This window comes from Phoenix dactylifera, chromosome 4 (assembly GCF_009389715.1).
Source record: "Phoenix dactylifera cultivar Barhee BC4 chromosome 4, palm_55x_up_171113_PBpolish2nd_filt_p, whole genome shotgun sequence".
NCBI classification, from domain to species: domain Eukaryota; kingdom Viridiplantae; phylum Streptophyta; class Magnoliopsida; order Arecales; family Arecaceae; genus Phoenix; species Phoenix dactylifera.
The window spans coordinates 14,369,821-14,393,015 of NC_052395.1; the positions used below are offsets into that span (position 1 = coordinate 14,369,821).

General features: G+C 40.3%; 2 protein-coding genes across 2 annotated transcripts; one reads left to right on the forward strand and one right to left on the reverse strand.

The window, feature by feature from the left end:
- The first annotated feature begins 2,064 nt into the window (after nt 1–2,064).
- LOC103715828 lies at nt 2,065–5,554 on the forward strand. Its single transcript, XM_026807998.2, has 2 exons — nt 2,065–2,247; nt 4,742–5,554. The coding sequence occupies exon 2, from the start codon at nt 4,758–4,760 to the stop codon at nt 5,229–5,231; it is 474 nt and encodes a 157-aa protein (XP_026663799.1). The 5' UTR covers nt 2,065–2,247; nt 4,742–4,757; the 3' UTR covers nt 5,232–5,554.
- A 2,033-nt stretch (nt 5,555–7,587) lies between these two features.
- LOC103715829 (cinnamoyl-CoA reductase-like SNL6) lies at nt 7,588–14,218 on the reverse strand. Its single transcript, XM_008803587.4, has 5 exons — nt 13,915–14,218; nt 12,937–13,112; nt 8,935–9,135; nt 8,346–8,499; nt 7,588–8,213 (listed from the first exon to the last, which is right to left on the reverse strand). The coding sequence occupies exons 1-5, from the start codon at nt 14,174–14,176 to the stop codon at nt 7,903–7,905; spliced, it is 1,104 nt and encodes a 367-aa protein (XP_008801809.2). The 5' UTR covers nt 14,177–14,218; the 3' UTR covers nt 7,588–7,902.
- Between the last annotated feature and the right edge of the window lie 8,977 nt (nt 14,219–23,195).

A 23,195-nucleotide genomic window follows, 5' to 3' on the forward strand; every position in this document is an offset into this window, starting at 1 on the left:
TGTTCCAAGTCCCTTGACTGAAACAAGCTCAATATTCAAACGTTTTACAAAAGATTTGAAAGCTCTTAAGAAGCAAATATAACAATGAGAAACAATAAAATCGGAAGAACCCTTTTTGCCGTTGGAAGCGTGGATGATGGTGGTTCTTCTGATGTGGATCACGTTGGCTTGAATGCGAGCTTTGATTGCCAAGTGGGAGTGAGTAGATGAGCTCGAAATCAGATGGGAAAGCTTGAATGCACTTGATTTCTCCTCTTGAAAGCTCTAACTCCCTTGAACCTCTTTTTCTTTCTTCTCTCTTGAATGATCTTGTGTTGGGTTGGTAAGAAGTTGTTGAGAAGCACTTAAGAGGTCCCTTTTATAGCCCAAAAAGCAAATATAGCCGTTAGACACAAAGATATGACCGTTTGAAATTCAAATCTACCTGAAAAAGTTGTCAGTCGCGTCCCAGGCGCTCCGGGGACGTCTCCGCGCTTTACGGGGACGTCTCCGCTTGTTTGCGCTTTTTGCATGGGGACGACTCCGCTGCTTCGGGGACGACTCCGCGCTCCGGAGACGTCTCCGCGCTTTACGGGGACGTCTCCGCTTGTTTGCGCTTTTTGCATGGGGACGACTCCGCTGCTTCGGGGACGACTCCGCCGTTATATCTCCGAAAAACAAGTCTTCTGGAATTCTCTGAGAGAGTCGACTCCGCTTTTTCAGGGGACGTCTCCGGACGTGCCAGTTCTTCCTGTTTGTGCCAGAGACGTCTCTGAGACAACCCGGAGACGTCTCGGCTGTCCCTGATCTGTTTTCTTCAGCTCAAAAATTCTTCAATAAATTCTTGAAAAATATGGGAACTTGCCTAGACATTTCTTAACAATACTCTTAATTAACCAACTAAAATCCTCAAATAACTTGTTAAGATAAAGGGAATTATGCTCTAGTGTTTTGTATTCATCAAAATCCATTAGAGGGTCAACAGGACTAAACATACGCCTACATAGATCTACATATTCTTTTCTCATTTAAGCCCCAACATTCTCGTTAGTCTAAAAGTCCAAATTCATACAAATCTAATCTAAGCTCTTATTGTAGTATTCTCTAGTCACTAGGCCATAGGTTAGGTCCACTCTGATACCATTTATCACTACCTATAATCTCACTCATAATGTATTATTTGGGTTCTTAATTTTTGTATAAGTATCTAGGATTAACTAATTGCATATCTAATGTGGGACTAAATATTTTAGAAAGCCTAAAAAAAGAAGGACAAATATGCTTCCGGAAACATGTTCATCCAATGTGGTTGACTAATGTTTGGTATACACAGCAGCAGCAGGAGCAGCATCGTATAGAAGGAAAAAAGAAGTAGTTATAATATTAATTTATATTTTAAGGGTTGATTCGTCTGGAATCAATCGCTTTACGATTCGGCCATTTGGGACCGAATGATGATCTGGTTTGTAATCAAGAAAACATTTGTTGAGTACAAAATTTACACGCAGCTTTCACACGCACTGAACCAATCGAGTGAAGGTCTGACTGGACCTTCACTTTCAGCAACCTGGATCCAAGTTATACTTGGACTCGACACCTTACTTATATACACACACATTAATTTAATAACCCTATCCTGTTTTAAATTAGTTTTGACTGTACCTGTTACCCCTTGACGCGACCACAACAGACCCCATCGCGTCGTCGCCTACTCACTCTATGTTGTCGTTTTTCTCCGTCCCTAGTTTTAACACCAAGAACTCCATAAGTGGCCACGGATCAGCAACAACAACATACAGCAAACAGCTTAGACTGCCAATATCGTTCCTGTTACTTTTTTTCACTATCAGCTATAAAGGCCATTGCTGTCACGGACTACACAGTTGATCGCACCTCCTTAAGACAACTCGACCCGGTATTCCCTGTCCTCGGGAATTGGATCTCCGTTAACGAGTTCCGCTTTTTTTTAATCCCATTTCTCTCCTGTAAAAAAATTATTAATGCGTCATGCATCCCAATGACAGCGATGCGTTCTGGGACTCCGCAGGATCACATCGCCCACTTACCCTCCTATATATTTCCAAGATTTCACCCTGGAGGCTGTGCCAGAAATAGCTCGACTTCTGGGAAAGGAAGGGAAGCCATTTCCCCCTCCTTCCCTTAACCTGGCGATGAGCTCCGGCGACCGGCTCCGGATTCTCCCTCAACCCGTGTCTGTCCGATTCGAATCCGACGGCTGGAGCTCCGAGCGCTGACATTGCGTCCCAGGTCAGTATAATCGGGATTAAGGGTTGTCATTTATCTAATAATTTCTGTTCGCCTGCGGACTGTCCTAGTGTTACTGTGTGCTCGTGCATTGCATCTGTGATGGACGGTTTCTGATCTGTGTTTTCCGGGTTCATTTCTGAGATTAGATCGGACTTGCGGGTCAGTGTAAACAGATCTTTTTCTCAGAGCGACCAAAGTACCCATGATGTAACTCCCAGTCCGTGGAGCATATTAAGGGTATTTTGGTAAATATATACTTAAAGATCCATGATTTGTTTGGCCACAAGGATGGATTGAAGGAGAATGGATATAGGAAGGAGGATGAATATTGAAGAAAGGTGGATCAGATAGAGAATAGATGAATTTTTCATCCATGTTTGGTGAAATATCGAACAATAGATTGGAATGAATCCCTCCTCTACTTGGCGGATAAATAAAATGCATGATAAATGATATTTATATGGCATTTTAACTAAACTACTCTTTGATTAAAAAAAAGTAAAATTATTATCAATTTAAAATATTTATTTATACTAAAGAAGTAGGAAAACATATAAATTTATGAACTTTATAATTTATAACTATAGTAACTTATTTTAATTTAATTTTAATAAATAATTTTTTAACTTGCTTATATATGAATTAACTTATTTATATATAGTAATTATATAAATTTATAATTTAATTTTAAATATTAAATAATTATATATAAATAGGTAACTGAAAAATAGTACATATAGATAAAAATATAGAAGAAGTATTATAGTTTTGTCGGAAAAAATAGTAAGAGATAATTTTGTCAATGTAGAAACCCATTCCTCACATGCTCCATCTATTAACAGGAAACGAATTGATGGGCATGGGCAATTTCTTCTGTTCATCTATACTTCTTAAGATTTTTTTTGAATCAAATGATGGATGGACAATTCCTTCTTTTTATCTATACTTTCTAAGATTTTTTTTGAACCAAATGATTGATGGTGGCCATTCATCCTTCCAATCTCAACCATTCTTCCTCTCATAACCCAACCAAATATAGATTTAGGCAATGCCTCGTGGCCCAATCATGGTACCGAGGAAAAAAACACACACACCGTTTGGCAGGAGGAGATTGATAATTTGGAGAGAGTCGTGGGGTCCGTGAAGTTATAAAGCATCGATGGTGGCCATTCATCCTTCCAATCTCAACCATTCTTCCGTGAAGTTATAAAGCATCGATCCTCCAATGGTGGAGCCTTGTTCTGGTCAAAATGGCTCTCGAGCTTCAACAGAATCTGTTGATCGTCATTAATTAAACGTTTTAATTCTTCGGATATGTAATTACCAGACTTTTAATTAAAAAGTTGTCAGCTGTTACCTTGTCGGAATGATTAAATAACAAACTTGTGAGCTGTGACAGTGGTCAGTGGATGCCTTGCGGTGAATTTTATTATTCCCTCTGAAGGCAATTGCGGAAATATAGTTTATCTGTAACCCTCGAAGGAATGGGTGACGGTCCGGAATTATTACATACACATACCAAGTCCATAGAGGCTTGATGGGCGCGCGAGAGGGTCTTCAGGCTTTGGAACCAGACAAATGAATCATGTTGGGAACCATACTTTTATCATGTTTCCTTTGGAATGGTAGCTAGGTTTTGACACTTGATTTGATGGTTCACGAGTGGTAGATGTAGCGATCATTTGTGTTAACAAAACATTCTAATCCCGTTTAAGTAGATTCAATGAGTCCATAGAAGATAAACATTGGAATTCAAAGGGTCATTTTAGTTAGATTGAAGGGAACTATTGAGGAATGACTTGAAAAGACATTTTCTTGTTTCTTGATATAAGGGAACGGACTTTGATATATTTAACCCTAACACAAACCATGCTCATTGGAAGCTCTATAAAATATTGGACAAGACTTATAGAAGAACTACCCTCTAATGCCACTAAATAGAGTCATTACAATGTGGATGGAGGTCTCTGCACCTTCTGCCAGAGCACTGCCCAGTTGTGGAGACTTTGTGTGGTGTCGCAATCAAATGCCCAAAGATCGAACACGCTCAAATATTTCTCCCAGTCACAGCTCTCCATTTTTTAGCTCAGTGATCTCACTCTTGCACGCCCACCGATAGCTCCACCACCTCGGAAACTTAAAAGATTCTTCAATGGCTCTGCGCGCACCCGAGCCGACACCCACCCACCGACACTTATGGTCCACACCTCATGTGGCCCCACGTTTCCAATGACGCAGTTTCTTTCGGATCCTCGGCGAATTGGGTGCATGTATCTCTCAGCCACAAGCTATGTTCCCTTCCATAGGAAATACCACGGTCAAGATCCCCTCCCCTCCCCCAAAAGAGGGATTTTGTATTCATTTTAACACACTTAATATTTAAAGGCATGCGCCTCCTGACGTCGGTTTAAGAGCACCGGCTCCGTACGTTCGGATCTCGCTGCAGCCATCCACCATCTTTCCTCCAGCCCAACAACAATCTTTTCTGTTGCAGGTCTTGCGGCCGATCAATGGGAGGATCGAAGGGTGGCGCGACGGCGAGACACCGGTTTCCAGCACCCGACGAGGCCGGCGATGACATCGAATGCTCCGGTCGGTCGTGCCGGTCATGCACCGCGGTCCTTCTCGCCGACTGCATCGCGTTGGGCTGCTGCCCGTGTGCGGTGGTGAACTTGTTAGCCTTGGCCTTGTTCAAGGTCCCTTGGGTGGTGGGGAGGAGGTGCCTGAGATTATTGAAGAAGAGGAGGGGTTTCACGAAAAAAAGGGTGAGAGATGAGGGAAGGGGAGAGCAGTGTGGAGGGATGAGAAGAAAGAGTATCGAGATGGGTATTATGGGAATAGGGTTGGGAGAGGATAGGAATATTGGAAGTTCGGATCTTGGGTTTGAGGAATACGAGAGGGTGTGGGCGGAGCTGTATGAGGTCGGGCATTGGGGGTTTGGGAGGGTGTCCTTCTCGGGGTTGCCGGGTGGGAGGGGCATTTAGGGAAGAGAGATGGCAAATGCTGCTCAAAATGCCCCTGCCATTTTAGGTGTAGCTGAAACTTGGAAGGCGATTAGCGTGGGGATGATGGGCGTGGAAAGTGTCGCTGACAATGGACGCGCGCGTGAACGGCGTGTTGGGTTGTGGGTTTAGTTGCCTCTTCTGTTCAAAGTTTCAGAATTTGTGAGAGGCGAAAGATGCCTTCACATGGGTCTTGTTCCTTTTCAATTCAGAAACTTGTGCGACTTGTCTATCATTTTTTTAAAAAATGTATTCCCTGGAGCTGGATGTTCATCACTGTACGTTGTGACGATGGTTCTGCTTGATTCTTGTCTTTTGATGATACCTTGGTTGAGTATATCTAAAGGGCTCGTTTGATTCGCGGGAAGCATTTTCCTTCCTAGGAATATGATTCCTGGGAAATAAATTCCTAGGAAGAGGATGCCTAGGAAAGTACTTTTGGCATGTTTGGTTGACCATGGGAAAGTGACAAATTTCCAAGGTGCTTATGTTTGGTTGGCCATCCACTTTCCTAGGAAAGTTATATATAATTCCTATTATGCCCCTAATAAAAATTAGGTTTTTAATGCCTCTTTAATGCTTCTTTAATGTTGATGGGACTTTTTGGGAAAAAGTAAAAATGGAGTGATTCCCGCCTCATGGGAAAGTAACTTTCCCATGTTTCTCATGGGAAAGACTTTCCCATAAAATGTGGGAATCACATTCTCATGGGAATACAACTTTCCCTTCTCTCTCCTTTGAAAACTCCAACCAAACAAGAGGCATTTCATTACTTTCCCGTTGACCACACTTTCTCTCCTTCTTTTCCCGCGAACCAAACGAGCCCAAAATGTTTTGCTTTAGTAATGCTATGTATCTCAGATTCTAAAAATACAAGGGGTCCCACCAAGGAAATTACTAATTAGGCAACACCCACTAGGAATTCTGAAAATGGGAAGCTGGCAAAACCTGTGCACCGAGTCCTCACTTTTGTATTATTCATAGCTGATGATTTTGATTTGAAAATCCAAAACCTCAGAAGCTGCATTTTCAGGAGTGCAAACATTTAAAGAATGACGAGGAAGCCCAATTAGTTTACATGACACGAAGTTTTTGAGTGAAAAACATAAGCTTTGCATGAAATATAGTTCCATAAAACAAAAAAAAAAGAGCAAATAAAAATCATAAATGAGTGAATTCTACTTCATGGGAAAAAGGGGTTTCTGGTTAAGGCTTAAGCCTAGACCCAAAAAACTAAGCTTTTGCAAGGAGTCTAATCCAACCTGAGCTGAAACATCATGTGCTAGTCTGCCATGGTGACATTAGAACATTTAAGAGCTTTGGTAAGCTTATAAACTTCATACAAGGAGGAGAAAGATAAAAGGGTAAGACGACACCTTATGATTACCCTACACCTTATAATTACCCTACAGAATCACGTCAGGTTGCACTCTTGCAAGGGAAAAATTGTAAGACCCTTTTATAGTTTCTCCTTATAAGGGTAAGAGAACACTACTAACGTGCTGTACATGGTGTATGGGGTATAATTTCTTCTTGTAAGGCGCTTTTAGAAGAGCATGGTCCGAAGAGCATGGTCCATCGACAGAAAAAATTATATTCTATATAGTATGCACCATGTAGTTGTATGTGCTACCAATCACAATTGCTCGTTTCTATTAGCCTCATTTATCAAGTACTCATTTCGATGCACATCCACAAAAATAAGCGGATGTGATTGGAGGCATGCACGACTATATAATGTACGCATGTTAAAATCCTCTACTCTGATACCATATTAGAATCACTATTTGTCCCACAAGCTTAAGCTTATAGGATGAGGTAAATTTATTTATATATTTTATATTTTCTTACTACGTCATGTTCAATATGGCCCTATACTTGTTGGCTTTTTTTAACGGATCGGCTATTCACATTACTCTAAGAACCCAACTGGCATTCCATTAGACGGCGGGTCAGTTCTCATCCTCACATTAAAAATTAGCTATTTCCTCCAGCTTACCATTAGATTTTGGGTTGGACTGCAAAGTCCCTTTTATCTCAGATTAAAAGAGGGCTATAAGCCTGGTGGCTCCTTTTGCCTCCCTTTGCATCAAAATAAAAAAAAATAATAAAAAAAAGGCCATAAGCTGCTAAATAGGCCGAGGATGGTTGTCTCCAAAATCAAAATCATGTAATACTAAAATCTATCTGGATCCTAAAATGTGAGAAATAATTTGTTCTAGATCGCCTCTAAATTCGACTCCGCTGTCTAACTGTGATTGTCTTTTAATCTATCATTCTGTCTGCGCCATGCACTCCTTTCACTCCCAATGCCATCTTATAGGATAGAAAGAGTTGCTTCGCAGAAATAAAGACAGAACAAATTTGATTGCTTCAGAAGCTTTCGTCCATACCCACTATGTTATCAACTCAAGACTGATAACACAGGAAACTTTGTACAATGATTTTCCTCCACTCCTCTCCAACAATCCTCTTTTCCAACCTGATTGCATAATATTGTGGACATCAGTTTCTCAATTTCATTCACTCAGAAGCTCCTCAATGCCAACAACACAGCTTTGCAAGATTCCATCACGCTGTGAGCAGTGAATGCCAGCAACCACAGCTCCGAACTCTCCCGAGTCTGTGGTGATGTGCTTGAATACCAGAGCTTCTAATTGTACACTATTGAGTAGACATCGTATGCGCACCTCCTCCTTGATGACATTATCCTGGAAATTTTCCTGTTACAAAGCTCGAACCAGGTTGGGTGGTCAGTGGGGGTCTCACTGGAAATCCTGTTGGGAATTCCGAGCTGCCGCTCTAATTCCGCAGCCTCTTCCTTTCTTTGGATGATATGATCGTAGCAGATATACCGCCCACAAGCCGTGCTACCCATTGCCTCGTAGACACTTACGTGAGCCTCGGCCACCTTGCAAACATCAACCGTTGCAAGCAACCCCTCTGCGAACAAATCACGAGCTCCTGCATGTGTTTTAAGAGAAGCTTTCAGGATAATTGTTGCAGCTCTGCTGCTGGTGAATAGCGATATATCTGAGTATAAGACTTCATACTGTTCGATTCAACTTAGGAGGAGGCAAAGCCATGGTGAATCACCTTTTAGGTACGCAATGGATCCTGTGGAGTTCCGGCGGCGAAATCCCGGTCCGGTGACAAGAGCCGGGCACACCGTGACTAGCTTCAAGTCCCTTCCTCGAGCCGCTCGCCAGGCTGCTTTCTCTGCCATCGTCTTGCCCAGTGCGAACCATAGCTGCAACCATTTGAAACAAAGTCATTTTTCAGAGCTGGACTATGTTTGTAATGATCCACTCGAAAAGGTAAAAAAAATATAAAGAAAATTTCTATAATATAATTAGCTCTCACAAGTGTCTAGAACTAATTTAGATTATCTTTTGTTGGGAATTCTTTGGCAAGGGATTGGAAATAATGGCATATTAATTTGTGCAACCCTTCAACTTCTACCGGGTGTATGATATTATGAGTGTGAGATTTCTTGCCATGGCCTCCCCCAGGATTCGTCATTTCCTTTTATTTGTTGAAGAAAAATGCTTCATATTTTTCTTTCGCTCTTCATGTCTCTTTTCTTAAACCATGATACCATGTTTGTGAATACCAGAATCCATGCAAGATATGGGGATTGCAGGATCTACGGACTTCCTCCTCAAGAGTCAAGAGCAGTCCTCACCTTTTTATCCCGGCAGAGGCTTTCATCGCTCCAGCAGTTCTCGTCAACAACGGTGGGGAGACGGTTATTGCGAGGGGAATTCTGCCGCCAAACACAGGCTAGAAGAGAGGAGGTAAATACGCACTTTCTGACAGATTGAGTACGCACACAGGCTTCGATCACTCGCTCTGCTGCTCTAGCCTCCATATCCGCCATGTGCTTCTGTGGAGTTTGCGACCAAGGAGGAAGGTAAGAACTAAATAAAATAAAAAAAATTATCTGATAAACCAAAAAAAAAAACTAATATCTCCATTTTTACTTAGTTGTATTGTTGAAAGAATGGAATTTGATTATGTACTCGAGTAGCAGCTAGTATTATGATATGATTTCATTACTAATTAGATGTTAGGAAGTTAGAAGATGGTATAAGGAGTAGTTCATTGTGTGAAGGAAAAACAAAACTAGTTAGCCTTACAAGGAGAAGATGAAAGTATCAGAAAATTGTCAATTTATGTCCAAGTGTCCATGATTTTGTCAGAGATGAAGGATCTATGTGCTAATAGATGACAATGCTCATAAAGTTTGTAGTTGTGACCTCTAACATGTTTGGTGGCATGTAGCAGGCAAAAGTTAGATGAAACTTTAAATTATGAAATTGAAAGGAGAAGATTTTAAGAGCAACTGTGCTTTGAAAAATCATGGTGGGACATGTTGCACATCAAGGTGACTCTGCACAAGCTTTATAAACTTAAAGCGCATGATTTTTACCTCATCCGAGCACCACCAATGTGTTAGCGTGCATAGATTGCGAACAGTTTGCGAGTGCTTGTAAGGGTAGATTTAGCATTCCTCCTTTTTTTCTCCTAGACATTACGTGAGCCACTAAAATACGACAAAGCCATTTAATGCCATTTAATGATAGAAGGCCTACTGCAAACAGGAAAGCCATTGAACCCAATTCGCATTCTAAGTTGTCAAGTATGACTGTTGGTTGTTTGCAAGACCCACAGTATACACGTAAATGCGTTAAGATATGGACATACAACTGTGCCTATAAGAACACAAATGTCTCCAAGAATGAATGGTTAAGAATAAAACAGATATATGCTGCTCAACCACTATTAGATGCGAGACAGCTTCCTTTATGTCAGTTAAGATCATGTCCTTCTATATATATGCATACCGGAAATGTAAATTGGAAAAATTAATTAATCAACACTTCGCCAACGTGTTACACTATCTCAACAGGTAAACCTGGAAACTTAATCGAATCTCTTCTCTTCTCTTTTGATGGGGAAATTAGAGTAATAAGAAGATGTCTCCTCGAGTTACATTAGCTTGACAGCGCCCACCAAACTTGGCATGAGATCTCCATTTTCTTGACTAAATAGTACCCACCATCTCAACAGATAACTATGAAAGCCACCTACGAGCCATGCTCATGGTCGTCCAATAAATTTGGATGAGCAACTTCAGCTGATGCATTTCTTTGGCAACCAAAAACTCACGCAAATTGTACTTTGACAACCAATTAATGACACAATACAGTTTGTTAATGAGAGGAAGAATGAAAAGATTTACACATCATCTGTGGACTTTTTTTGTATGACATTTCTGCGTTACTATAGCAGTATGTATCTCTCCCATCTCAAATAACAACTAGCCTTTCGAGCTGATCTGGTACACCTGATTATCACCCCTAAGGGGGTGGATGAAGGACATAACACGTGGCATCCAATCTAAACCTTCATTCATTAGTCTCATCATGTGAACTAGTCTATTTTATAAAGACAACAAGAGGTGGCTCCTAAATGCTCAATGAGATAAGATGGCTGGCCAGAGTGGAGCCAAAAGCAAAGGTACATGATAAACATAAAAAGTCAAGCATGGTTCGTTGTACTAGTCCGAATACACGGTACAAATCATACCATACCAATTCGTTACCAGTACTCGATACGAAAGGCATACCGATACTCCGTATATCAAAAAGACTCTGTACCGTACCGTACCGATTCCGTGCTAGTGTGGTATCAGTACGGGATCCGGCATCGAGACAAAAAACTTTGGAATCAAGTTTAGTGGATCGATGGTGGTAGAACCCAGGCTCATTCTTAATTTCTCATACACAGGAATCATAGAAATTGGTATGGTTGTGGTGTCGCTATTAAAGGTGACAAACGCCTTTAGCCAGACACACTACACCAAATGGCTCCGGTACATGCAAGCCAAGTAAGAGAATATTGGTGCTGCCATATTTTTGATAGATAAGAACTTATGATTTGGTCTAGATCAATTGGTTCGATCTAGTGTGCATATAGAACACCTGAATTCCCTTCCAAAGCTCCTAACTTCATCAGTGACTTCAAGGAAAAGGAGTTCTGCCGTGTGAGGTCAAAAGTTACCTTCGTAATCATGTTTTGACTTGCTTTCATTTGTACAATCTAATGCACTATAAATGTCTCCATATATCTAATCACCTACCAAAAGAGATCGACTAGCCACCAACCTCTGGATATTACTCTTCTTGAACTTCCAAATCAAAGTTTGCTAAAAAAAATTTGAGTCTCAACAAAATGAAGGTCCATGGGAATTGGAGTAACAAATAAAACATCACAAAAGGATCCAAATATGTGACCACTAAACTTGGATGTCCTACATAACAACCTAATACGCATTAACCCAGGATTTCATACATGCCAAAAAATCCCTCAAAAAGGATTATGTTTTATTATTAACAGTTTTTGCAATAATATTATTTTAATAATTAATTCTTAATCAAGTTAAATGACCTGGATAATAAATCAATAAATACATGTACCTATTTCCACCTTGGGGTTTTAGAATAACGAGATTTGCGATTGATCTGCTCAAAAGTTGAATCGGTACTCCCAAAGAAGGATCCATTAAGCTGACCTTACAAGATTTGCTAATAAGATCAAGTGACCCACTTATGTTTCAATGTTACAAGAGAGATTTTTGGCCTGGATTTGAAAATAATTATCGGTCACGCCTACAAGGAGGTTGATACAAAGCACATGTGTACCAAGAATTCATATACCTACCACCATTTTTTGGGCAGGTCAAAGCCTCATACGGAAGAAAGAAGGGCAGGTAAGCCCAAAAACAAAGAGGCTTCGTATCTTCTATCACTTGGTTAACGCGGCACCAGTCCTCACCACTCTATATAAAACCATCTACTTTAATTCTAAAATACAAAATGAAGGGCCACCTTTAATTGGTTGTTGACCTCCAAAAGAATATATATATTTAATCATACAACAAACACGATAGAGAAATATTGGAATGTTAATTTATTACTCACTCTCCCATCCTACCCTTCTAGATATTTCATTTTGCACTAAAGTCGTCCTATGCTGCTTGGCAGTCTTCATACATCCACATATTCTATTTCATTCTTTTAAATAAAAGGTTCCTATTTAATAGATAAAGATCACAAAGCTCAATAGAACAGGGTGATCATAATTTTGATCTAGTGCCGTTGCGCATAAGATTACACGGCAGGGCATGGTTAGCTATGCCAGGACCAATCAACTGGGGCCACGTTGGCACGTAGCCTTAAGTGCACATCTAACTAGCATTTATATTTATATATAAAATTTTTTACATAAATATCCTTCTAAAAATTCAAATTTGTATAAATACTTTTTTAAAATTTATATTTATTTATTTACCTCATAAAACACTGTTTTTGCATAAATACTTGTAATATAATGGCCATGTTTCTTTTTGCATACCCATTAAGTATATTTTAGTTATTTTAATTTGAAACCATTAATTTTTTAACGGCGTTAGATGGCATAGATACATATACAAAAATAAGAAGAAAAAAAAAGATAGAATAGTAAAATAAATATTTTAAGAATATATATATATATATATATATATGTGCAAATATTAATTTTGGAAGAATACTTATGCAAATTTAAATTTTTAGAAAGATATTTATGGATAAAAAAAAACATTAACTAAGTAGCTGAAAGAGAACATTTGGATGGAACTTACTGAGTAGCCGGATGCACCCCCAGGATCCACGAAGGCCGAGGTGTGGAACACCCCGGTGCATCCATCAAACGCCCAACATAAGCTATCAAGGTCCATCACGCTGGCCATCACCGCCCATACGCCGTCCCTCTCCATCTCACCAAACATCTCCATGTCCCTCAGCTTGTCTAGATCTTCTGAGAAAGCCATTGCATGGTAGTAATTAATTACGTCAATAATTTAATAAAATAGTAAAAACCAAAACAATAAAGTTGTGACATACAGGTATCACAAATTCACATGCTAAAAAAATAGCCAGCATTTGTTTCCTTAAGCTTGCAACTCCCATTTTTTGCTACTTTTTAAAGTCCTGAGCCATAGCATTCCCCTACCTAAAAATAGGGTCACATATTAGTCCACGAAACGGGCCAAGTACAGCAGTCCAGCAAGATGCCGACGTCACCAGATTCGGGCAACCCATTATTATTGTGGGCCCACCCTGCTAAATTAAGCCACCAGGACCACCAAGAACCACTCTCGGTGGAGAAATTTTATCCTACACCAGGTGCAGCGCGCGGTGCACCGCCCCAATCACAATGGCCCTCCTGTCACCGGAAGGACGCAAGCCAAGGCGGTGCTACGAATGAGGACGTCGCCTTGGCTATTTACCGGCCTCAAAATCACGTCGTGCACGAATATCGAAGCGAATCCCTCCCCAATTTCTTTTACCAAAAAGACAACTAAAAAGATTTCTAGCACAAAAAAAAGAAAACAAACACCGTAAAGATCACAACACAGCCATTTACCCAAAAAAAAAAAAAAAATCACAGAACACCTTTCAAAAAGTTAAAAAGTACAAAAATATAATGGACGAAAACCTCTACTTTTCTGAAGTTGAGATGGTCGGGAAAAAAAAAAATTGAGTTTGAGAGTAATAGAGGCTAATAAATTTTTTTTCTGTTGGGATTTATTTGATGGCTGATTTGGGGAGTGGCCGACCTTGGGTTTCGAGGGCGAGGCGGACGCAGTAGCCGAGGGAGAGGAGGCGATTGACGATGGCGAATCCGAGAAAGGAGACGGCGCTGGTGACGCACACGATCCTCCCGTGTCCCTCCCCCTCCTCACCGTCCGTCACCCTCCGGACGGCCCCCGATCCCCTCTTCCACGCCCCAAACTCCAAACCTCCGCTGCTCCTGAACAGCATCTCACGGAATTCCTCCACCTCCGCCTCCAAACTCTCCGTACTCCTCAACACCCCCATCCCCCCCTTCCCTCTCTCTCTCTCTGGATTTTATTACGACTGGTGAATAAGAACCAAAGCCCTTCCTTGCTGTATATAAAGGTGGTGTCACAATATCCTCACCCGAGAAACGCGTGCACGCCCAGGAGTGTGAAACTGTCGGCTGAGAATATAGAGTTTCTTTTTTGCCGTTTTACCTGGGAAACAAGGCGAGAGAGGGGACCTCTTCTCCGGCTGCCGGCTCGGGTCGGCTCGGCTTGAACGCCTGAAAAATTTTGGCGGTTAGGTAGAACGTGAAGTCCAAGTTGCGCGGCATGCACCTACTTGGAAAGGTTTTAGCCGTTTTGGGCTTCGAGGCGGGTCTTCGAGATCAATTTGACGATTTGGTGTTTAGGTGCACGTGGTCACGAGTGTGCAATAAAACCCACCAAACTGTAATACCGATTATTTTATTTTGGTTCAGTTTAGTTCGATTTTTTTCTTGTATTTAGTTTAAAATCTTTTGGAATAAAAAAATTGATTTGATTTTGATTTAAATTTAAAAAGATTAACTAAAACTGAATGAATACTTTTTAACTTCGGATGGATGAGTCAGCACAATATACCAATCGCACGCGAAACAAATTCAACCATAGCTCTGCGACCGGACTTAATAAAATTTATTTTAAAACAAATTCAACTTTAGCTCTGCGACCGGACTTAATAAATTATTTTAAAACTGCTCAACCATTCACAGATTATATATGAATATTGTAACTTTTTGGCAGCTAATTTAAGATGTCATCATGTTATATTAATCATTCTAGGTTTTGTTATCATTTATTTTTTTGCCTCTCTTTTAAAAAGCTCGAGACATGCTAGACTTCTATAAAATATAGAGACGCCAATATTGACCCAAAGTGGCAAACCCAAGAGAAGGGATGAATTGGATTTTATAAAATTTTATGAAAATAAAATCAAATCCTCTCAAGTTTTTAAATCTAATGAAATAAACTAGATATAACAAGTATAGCAAGTAATAATCACAAACGTACAATTAAGTATGGAACAGTAATGAGTAAAGAAAAGTAAAGTGTTACACAATGATTTATAGTGGTTCGGTCTCCTTGTAAGCCTACATCCACTTTTCGGGACTCCTTTTCGAGATTTAATCCACTATGCTTATCCAAAGCTTTACAAACCGAGCTAACCCTTGGTTAATCTACTCCCTCAAACACTTTCTTATTTATCTAAAGTACGATCCTTCCAAGAAATTTTTTCTATCACTCACGCTAACAAAAGCTCAACAACTCTCTTACAATACTTATTAATCAAAATAGCAAGAATGAAAGCATTACACTCAATTTCTCAATAAGAAAGATTTTTTACTTGTAAGAGCAATACTCACTTGATTTCTCTTCAATCCTTCTTCAAATATTGATGAAGATGCCCTTATTTATAGGTTTCAAAAGTTCATAGTCGTTGGTGTTGAGAAAAGACCAAAATATTCTTGAATTGGGCTCCAAAATATGAATTTCAAATTTAAAAATTCTGAGTTTTAACCTTTTGATTTAATATGATAGATTGGAGCCTCTGATTCACCCCTTAAATGATTTCTTTTGCATAGGACATAGTAGGATGAAATGTAGTTCTGTGAGTTGTCTACTTGCTATATTTTTTTCAGATTTTTCCTCGATGTAGTTTGGGAGATGTAGTCCAAATACCAAAGTTAGTTCTGAAAAGCGATCTACTACAATTACTCCATTTGCAGCCTCTGTTTCTCCCTTCAAATGATTTTTTCTACATAGGATACAAATGCAATGTAGATCTGTGAGTTGTCTACTTGCTATCTTTTTTTTCATATTTTTCCTCTATATAGTTTGGGAGATGTAGTCCAAATACCAAAGCTGGTTCTGAAAAGCGATCTGCTATAATTGCTCTATTTGCAGCCTCTGTTTCTCCCTTTAAATGATTTTTTTGCAAAGGCCACAAAGGATGAAAAGTAGATATATGAGTTGTCTACTTGCCATATATTTTTTAGATTTTTTCTATATGCGGTTTGAGAGATGTAGTCCAAATACCAAAGCTTGTTCTGAAAAGCTGTTTGTTGCAATTACTCCATTTGCAGCTATTATTTCACCTACTAAAGTTTAGATCTAAAACGTTAGCAAAACATCGCTAATGGGACAGTTAACTACGAAATGTCGAGAGTTAGGAGGGGCTAGCGACTCCGAGGGAAGGGGTGAATAGACCACAAGCATATAGATATATGAGTAGAGTATAACATAATCAAATTTTGTAGCGATTTAGTTGGTACATCTCGAGATATGCCAAAAATATTAAGACAATATCTAAGGAGTGTATGTAACAATCATTTTACTAAGAATGATTCATTTATTTGAATGTATACCACTTTCATTTATACAAAAACAATATTTAAAAAAGTATAAATAACTACTAAAATATCATTATCAATTATGAATCCAATTTAATTTTTATAACTAAGTTTTTATGAAGTGCAATGCCAAGAAATTTATGTATGCATATAAAATAAGGTAATATGCAACATACTAACAACACTTAGAAATGGTTTGGGTTCTTTTAAAAAGCTCAAGACATGCTAGACTTCTATAAAATATAGAGACGCCCGAGAAATTCTAAAGAAGATATTTTAGTATATTCGAACTTAAGAATTCCCAAGAGAGAAGAAAGAAATATATCTGAATGAAGATATAGAATTATTTTCAACTATTTTATTATTTAGATTTTAGTTAAATTATATAAAATATAATTTTTTTAGCAGCTGCATGCATCTGAGAACACGTTTTATAACTAGTCATTATAAATATATAAAACATTTACATTTTTATTTTTTTAACTTTACCTGAACTGTTCCTTACTGGTAGACTTGTGACTATGGCCCAAAGAACAAAGGCACTAGAAGGATTAAGGACATAGCAAAAAAATGTTGTGAATTTTGAGGAGATATATATCATGGGTTATTAATAATTATGCTCCAATTGCTAGCCCATGTAACTATAGACCCCACAATTATATTAGCCACATATGCAACATTTTTTGTACACTGACTCACAAAGGGCACGCAGATACGTGTTTTGGAAAGAAGTGATAAAAAATCTTTTGTAAATCACAATTACGTGAGAGGACAATGATATGAGACATCCAATCGACTGAGACTTCTGTCCCACCCGTTGTTTGTCAAATAATGATGCATCGCCTTTGCCATATCAAATTATTTAGCTGTTGTCAGATTCCCATTTTTCTAAAGCCACGGGTTGGAACATGGCCCAAACTTTTGGCTTCTCTAGGTGCGATGGATACATTGATAGAACTTAGAAAATGATAAGACCGATTAAAGACAAGTATAGAAAAAACACTGGATTAAGTGGACATGATTTCTCTGATACACAAGCATATTATTATAATATTTTCTAAGTATATAATTCAAATATTTTTTTTTAAAAAAAAATTAGTTAATGTTACAAGAAACTAAGAGTTAAAAACTTTTCTGATATTTGGAAATACAAGATCAGCTTTTAAATCTTGAGTATCCTTTTTGGTTTAGTTGGCAAAATCTCTTAGCATTATTAAGGGGTATTGCCTGTCTTTCTCTAAACAAAATTAAATTTTAAAGAATTAAATTATCTGGAAGATAAATAATAGAGAAGACAAGGTGGCTATGAGTCACTTTCATGATAATAATAAAAAAAATTACAAAACCATAACATAATATAATCCTTTAACCTTCGAACACCCAAGAGATGTTTACATGGCATTCTCGGCTCATTGTTTTTGCCATGCGGTCCAAACCGTAATGCTGCCGGGATGGCTCATGGAAAGCTAGCCAATGGGACTCCAAGATCCCATTCTTTGGTCCTTCCATCATCTTCAATTAAGGGAAATAAAACCCCACCACCCACTAAGGCACCATGCGTTTGTTCCCTTCGTGCATCAAATCCCTGGCTACTTTTCGAAGCCCCAAAAGGCCAGGGTCGACGTGGCAAAAGAAGACCATCCACCATTACCATACGTGGACGCAATCGCGCATTGACGGCCCAAAATCCAGCCTTGGATTCAAATGTGGTAGTGGTATATCTGATCTGACTTGACCGTTCTTCTACGAGGATCTCATGTGAAGTTGGCTTCCTAGAATTTGCGATCCATAGACTTCGAACAGTAGTCCTTGGAGTTTGTAGGTGTCGAAGTCTTTCCATCATCCAAATCAAGGATCCGTTCTTAGTTTCCCAACCTCTTATAATGCAACTTTATACTACTAAAAACTTTTTTGACGAGACTCCCTTTAAGTAACAAATAGACTGATAGATAGTCAAATAAATAAAGGTGAAGAAGAATTAAATTAAACATCTCGAAATTGATTAAATCCAAGACTAAATATCTAAATTAAAGTGGGATGTTTGGTGTTATCAGAGGCATCCCCATAATGCTATTTATGGTTCCATCTTCCTCAGTTTCCATTTGGATATTTATGTCAAATACCTGTTTTTTTTTCCCCCTCTCCGGATCAAATGCCGAGTCCTTCTGATCCATCTAATATTTCGCGAGCTGGTGCTTCTCGTCGGCGGTGGTAGAGAAAATCGTCCGGTCAGACTTCTCTACGTGCCGCAACGCTGTCTCTGGGTCCAACGGATGACCGGGGGTGACTCTTACCTACCTATCCAAGTTGAAACGTGGGGCTTGGGACTCCCGTGGGTTGGTAGGGGATTCCCTCGTGCCCCCCGGTTTGAGGTAGTTTGGACTCGTCTCTCTATTTTTAGCCACTTCCGGCCAACCCGCCTTGGCTCCAAGCTTTTATTTCCAAGCTTCCCCTTCTCCAAGCTCCAGCTTTTGTGTGATCCATCCTTCTCGGAAGGCACGCCGAACATGAGCCATCGATCCTTCTTTGGCATAGAATCAGCCGTCCGATTAGATCACAAGAATGAAAGCTGGGTTGGAATCAGGGCCGTCTAGATTCCCATCGTTCACGGGATACAACTGGAGACCTGGCCAACAGGATTAGCCATTGTGATAAAAAATAATGAGTGGAAAATTATAAACTAAAACCAGTCTTCTGATCACAAGTGATGTATAAACTTAAATAATTACCTTCTAAGATTACCTCCATGAGCACAGGGGAAAGGTTTGAAGCAATTTCCTTTCACACAAATTTTTGAGAGAGATGAAACAATTTCCTTTCACACAAATTTTTGAGAGAGATGAAACAATTTCCTTTCAACACACCTTGTTAAGCCACTAAATTAACCTTGTTGAACTGAAAAGAAGTTTGCCAGCTTGTCTAATGCCCCATTTATTCGTTAAAACAACAATCGGAATAATTAGAGTTTGGTGCTTTATCCATTCTCATATTAAATGGCGTGATGCAGCTTCCGATGATATAAAATTGAGGTTTTCTTTTTTTAACCAGTAACTAAAATGTTTTTTTTAGGCATTTTCTGTACTCTTTGCGTCAAAAGAATAAGTTTAACATGCTGGGATGGTTAAATATGTGCTTGAATAATATGTGAAAATTCAGGAACTTGAGTGCTGCCAAGGTAATGGCAGCCTTGGAGACAATATTTCTGCCGCTGAAGCCTATTCCATCTCCACTCGAGCGTTTGAGAGGCTGAGGATATCCTGGGGAGATCCATCCCATTCTGTAATAAATTATTGTATGTGGGTCTCTTCAGCAGAGACAAAGACCTAGTTGTGTTCACCGACAAACGGTCCACTCATTGTCAGCCATCATGCAGCTAAAAATTAATAAACGCATTTCACGAAAGCAACCGCTTTAACAAGGGGAAAATGTTATGATATATCCCTTCAGAGAACCCAAATCTTATTATATAATATTAGGCGCCAACTCAGACGTAATATTACCACAAGCGTAGCAGAGCGCTAAACACCGAAGTCGGCATCAGGTGGCAACTGGCTCTGGGTAGGAGTACATGCCACTTTCACCACTTATCTCAAAAACTGAAGCTGATAGAATGAGATAGATTTATTTATATATTTTATATTTTTTTATATTTTCTCCCATATGTAGGCTGGACTTTTTTAGAAGAGCCCAATATGTGAAATTTTTAAAAATAGGGTTAAAAAGTACGGAGACAGGATTCGAACTCAAGGCCTATGTTGAAATCACCACTTATTCCAAAAACTTAAGTTGATAGGATGAGATATGTTGGGGGAATAAGATTTTTCCCCCAAATGACACGAATGCCCCAAAGAAGCCGCACAATCGTCGACCCTGGAAGGCCGAAGTCGGCACCCGAACTCGGAACCTCCGACCTAAGAGAAACCCCAATGCCCGAGGCCTACTTTTGTCAGCCACCTACTACGGCTATACGTCTCCGAGGTCCGGCCAGAGACCGTACTATGACGCCCCTCCGGCATTTATTGCGCATGACCGCTGTGATCCTCCGGCACACTCCACAATAAATATGGATCTCCAGCTTACTCCACAATAAATATGGATCTCCGGCTTACTCCACAATGAATGCGGATCTCCGGCTTACTCCACAATAAATGCGGATCTCCGGCTTACTCCACAATAAATGTGGATCTCCGGCTCACTCAACAATTAATGCACGTGACTCCTGTCATCTACGGACTCCCAGCTCTCCACGGCAAATAAGCCCAGCAGAGTCTAGTCAACTGTGATAAGTCTCTGATCTCGGCCATACCTCCGACACTGATGCAATAAATTCGCCTGGTAGCGTGCTAGTTCGGGTTGTACAACGCCCTCATCGCCGACATCAGTGCAATTATTCGCCTGACCAAGCGCCGACCTGAACGACATGCCGAGCCGTACTACGGCTTCGCCCCGTTACATCGCAGGTAAACCGACCCCCGGTCTATAAAAGGGGGTTGGAAAATCGATACTGAGGACACGCACCGTTTACCTCTACTCTACACGATTTGCCCCCTCCCTGACTTGAGCGTCGGAGGGCCGGCGCCGGGAGACCCGGCCACCGGCTCGTGTGCAGGCACCCAGACGGAGGACGCCGCCCACTGTCGGATCGTCGCCCAGCTGCGGGAATCAGCCGCTCCTTCTCGCCGATCGCCCCAGACGGAGGACGCCGCCCGTCGACGAACCACCGCCCCACCGTGAGTAACCACCTCCCGCTCCCTCTCCTCGACCGAAGATTGCCCCCGGGTCCAATTTCCAGCAACAAGATATAATTATTTATATATTTTAAATTTTCTTACAAGTTGAGTACTGGCCGGAATCATACACTGTGCTCTGACCAAATCTTACCCCGTTGGAAAGATCTACCAGGTTTCCCTCACTGTCCAGCGCTCTCAAAACGTGAAAAGAAAGAGAAGATCAAATAAAAGAATTGTTCGAGAAAACTACTGTCGACAGGCACTGCTTTTGGAAATGGCATAGAAAATTCAAATCTGGGTGGTCTTCCAAACACAATATCATGTAGATTAAATAGTTAGGCATCTGAGACTAGAGATGGGCACCGGGCCGGGCCGCCCACGGCCCGGCACGGCACGGCACGAAGCGGGCCGTGCCTGGCATGGCCCGCCAGCTACAGTGCCGTGCCGTGCCGTGCCTGGCACGGCCCATTTGATAGGGCCGTGCTGGGTCACAGGGTACTGGCCCGTGGGCCGTGCCTGGCACGGCCCGCTTCAGGCCTGGGCCGGCACGGCCCGGTCTAGGCCCGCGGGCCAAGCACGGCACGGCCCGCGGGCCAGCACGGCACAGCCCATAAGGGCCTGGGCCGGGCTGGCACGCGGGCCTGGCACGGTCCAGGCCTGGGCCCGGCTCGGCCCGATAAAAATTAATGCTTCATAAATTTTTTTAATAAATTAATAAATATTGAACACTAAGGATTTATGAATATAAAGCTACCTTAATGGTGGGGGGTTTGGCATAGACCCCTACCAGTTTATTAATTTAAATCAAAATGGTACATGAAGGGAGGTTTGGACCTTGGTCTGACCTCCAGAATACAATAAGAAAGGGCCGAGGTTTGGACCTTGGTCTAACCTCCAGAATACAATAAAAATGTACAATTATAAAAAATTAAGAAATCTTACTAATCATCAGTGATTCAGTGAATCAGTATTCACTCTTCAGTCTTCAGTCTTCAGTCTTCAGTAGTGTTTGTATCATCATCATCAGAGGATGTTGTATTATGTCCACCTTTATCTTGAAGTCTTGCCTCAGCATCCAGCCAATCCTTGAAGCAGAGAAGCATCTCCACCGTTTCGCCCGTCATCCTACTTCTCTTTTCGTCAAGAACACGCCGACCTGCACTAAAAGCGGATTCCGATGCTACCGTAGACATCGGCACAGCTAAAATATCGCGTGCAATTGCAGACATAACAGGATATTGATTTCTAACACTCTTCCACCAAGATAATACATCTAGATTCTCTATTTGATTTTCATCATATGCAGACTGAAGATCATTTCGTAAATAAAATTCTAGTTCACTACTTAAAGATGAAGAAGATGAAGAGGAACTTGAAGCATGTGTGTGTCTTCTCTGTGCAATGAATGAAAAAATAGATGACGAACGAGAACTACTAGAAGGAGAAATAGAGGTTTGTATTTGTGTTCTAGATCCACGAATTTTTTCATCATATATAGCATAAATATCATAAAGAAGTTGTTTTACCTCATTTTTAGCAGATTCAGAATCTTGATTCATATTTTCAGAGTATGCATCAAGTAAAATTAGCACGCCATTTAATTTAACTCTAGGATCAAATACAGCAGCTAAGTTATGCATAGGACATATCTTGTCCCAATACTCATTCCATTTAGATTCCATTAGGTCAATAATAGGCATTAAAACATCATCATATCTATGTTCTGCAAATTTTTGACTAATTATATATGCTTGTTGTAAAAATGAACATGAAGTAGGGTAATAAATACCAGAAAGAACATTGGTAGCATTATAAAAACTAAGCAAAAAATCTTCCAAAATTTTTCCTTTATTCCAATCAGTTTCAGACAATGTAAAGCCTAATCCACGATCATTAATATATGCACTTAATAAGTTCTTATATGGGTATGCATCAT

What these genes read in the sequence shown, in the direction of transcription:
- LOC103715828 (XM_026807998.2), top strand. Translation starts at nt 4,758, where the DNA reads ATGGGAGGATCGAAGGGTGGCGCGACGGCGAGACACCGGTTTCCAGCA.
- LOC103715829 (XM_008803587.4), bottom strand. Translation starts at nt 14,176, where the DNA reads ATGGGGGTGTTGAGGAGTACGGAGAGTTTGGAGGCGGAGGTGGAGGAA. An exon ending in CCTCGCCCTCGAAACCCAAG is followed by an intron (nt 13,113 to 13,914) that starts GTCGGCCACTCC and finishes TGGCTTTCTCAG; the next exon opens with AAGATCTAGACAAGCTGAGG. An exon ending in GGGGTGCATCCGGCTACTCA is followed by an intron (nt 9,136 to 12,936) that starts GTAAGTTCCATC and finishes CAAACTCCACAG; the next exon opens with AAGCACATGGCGGATATGGA.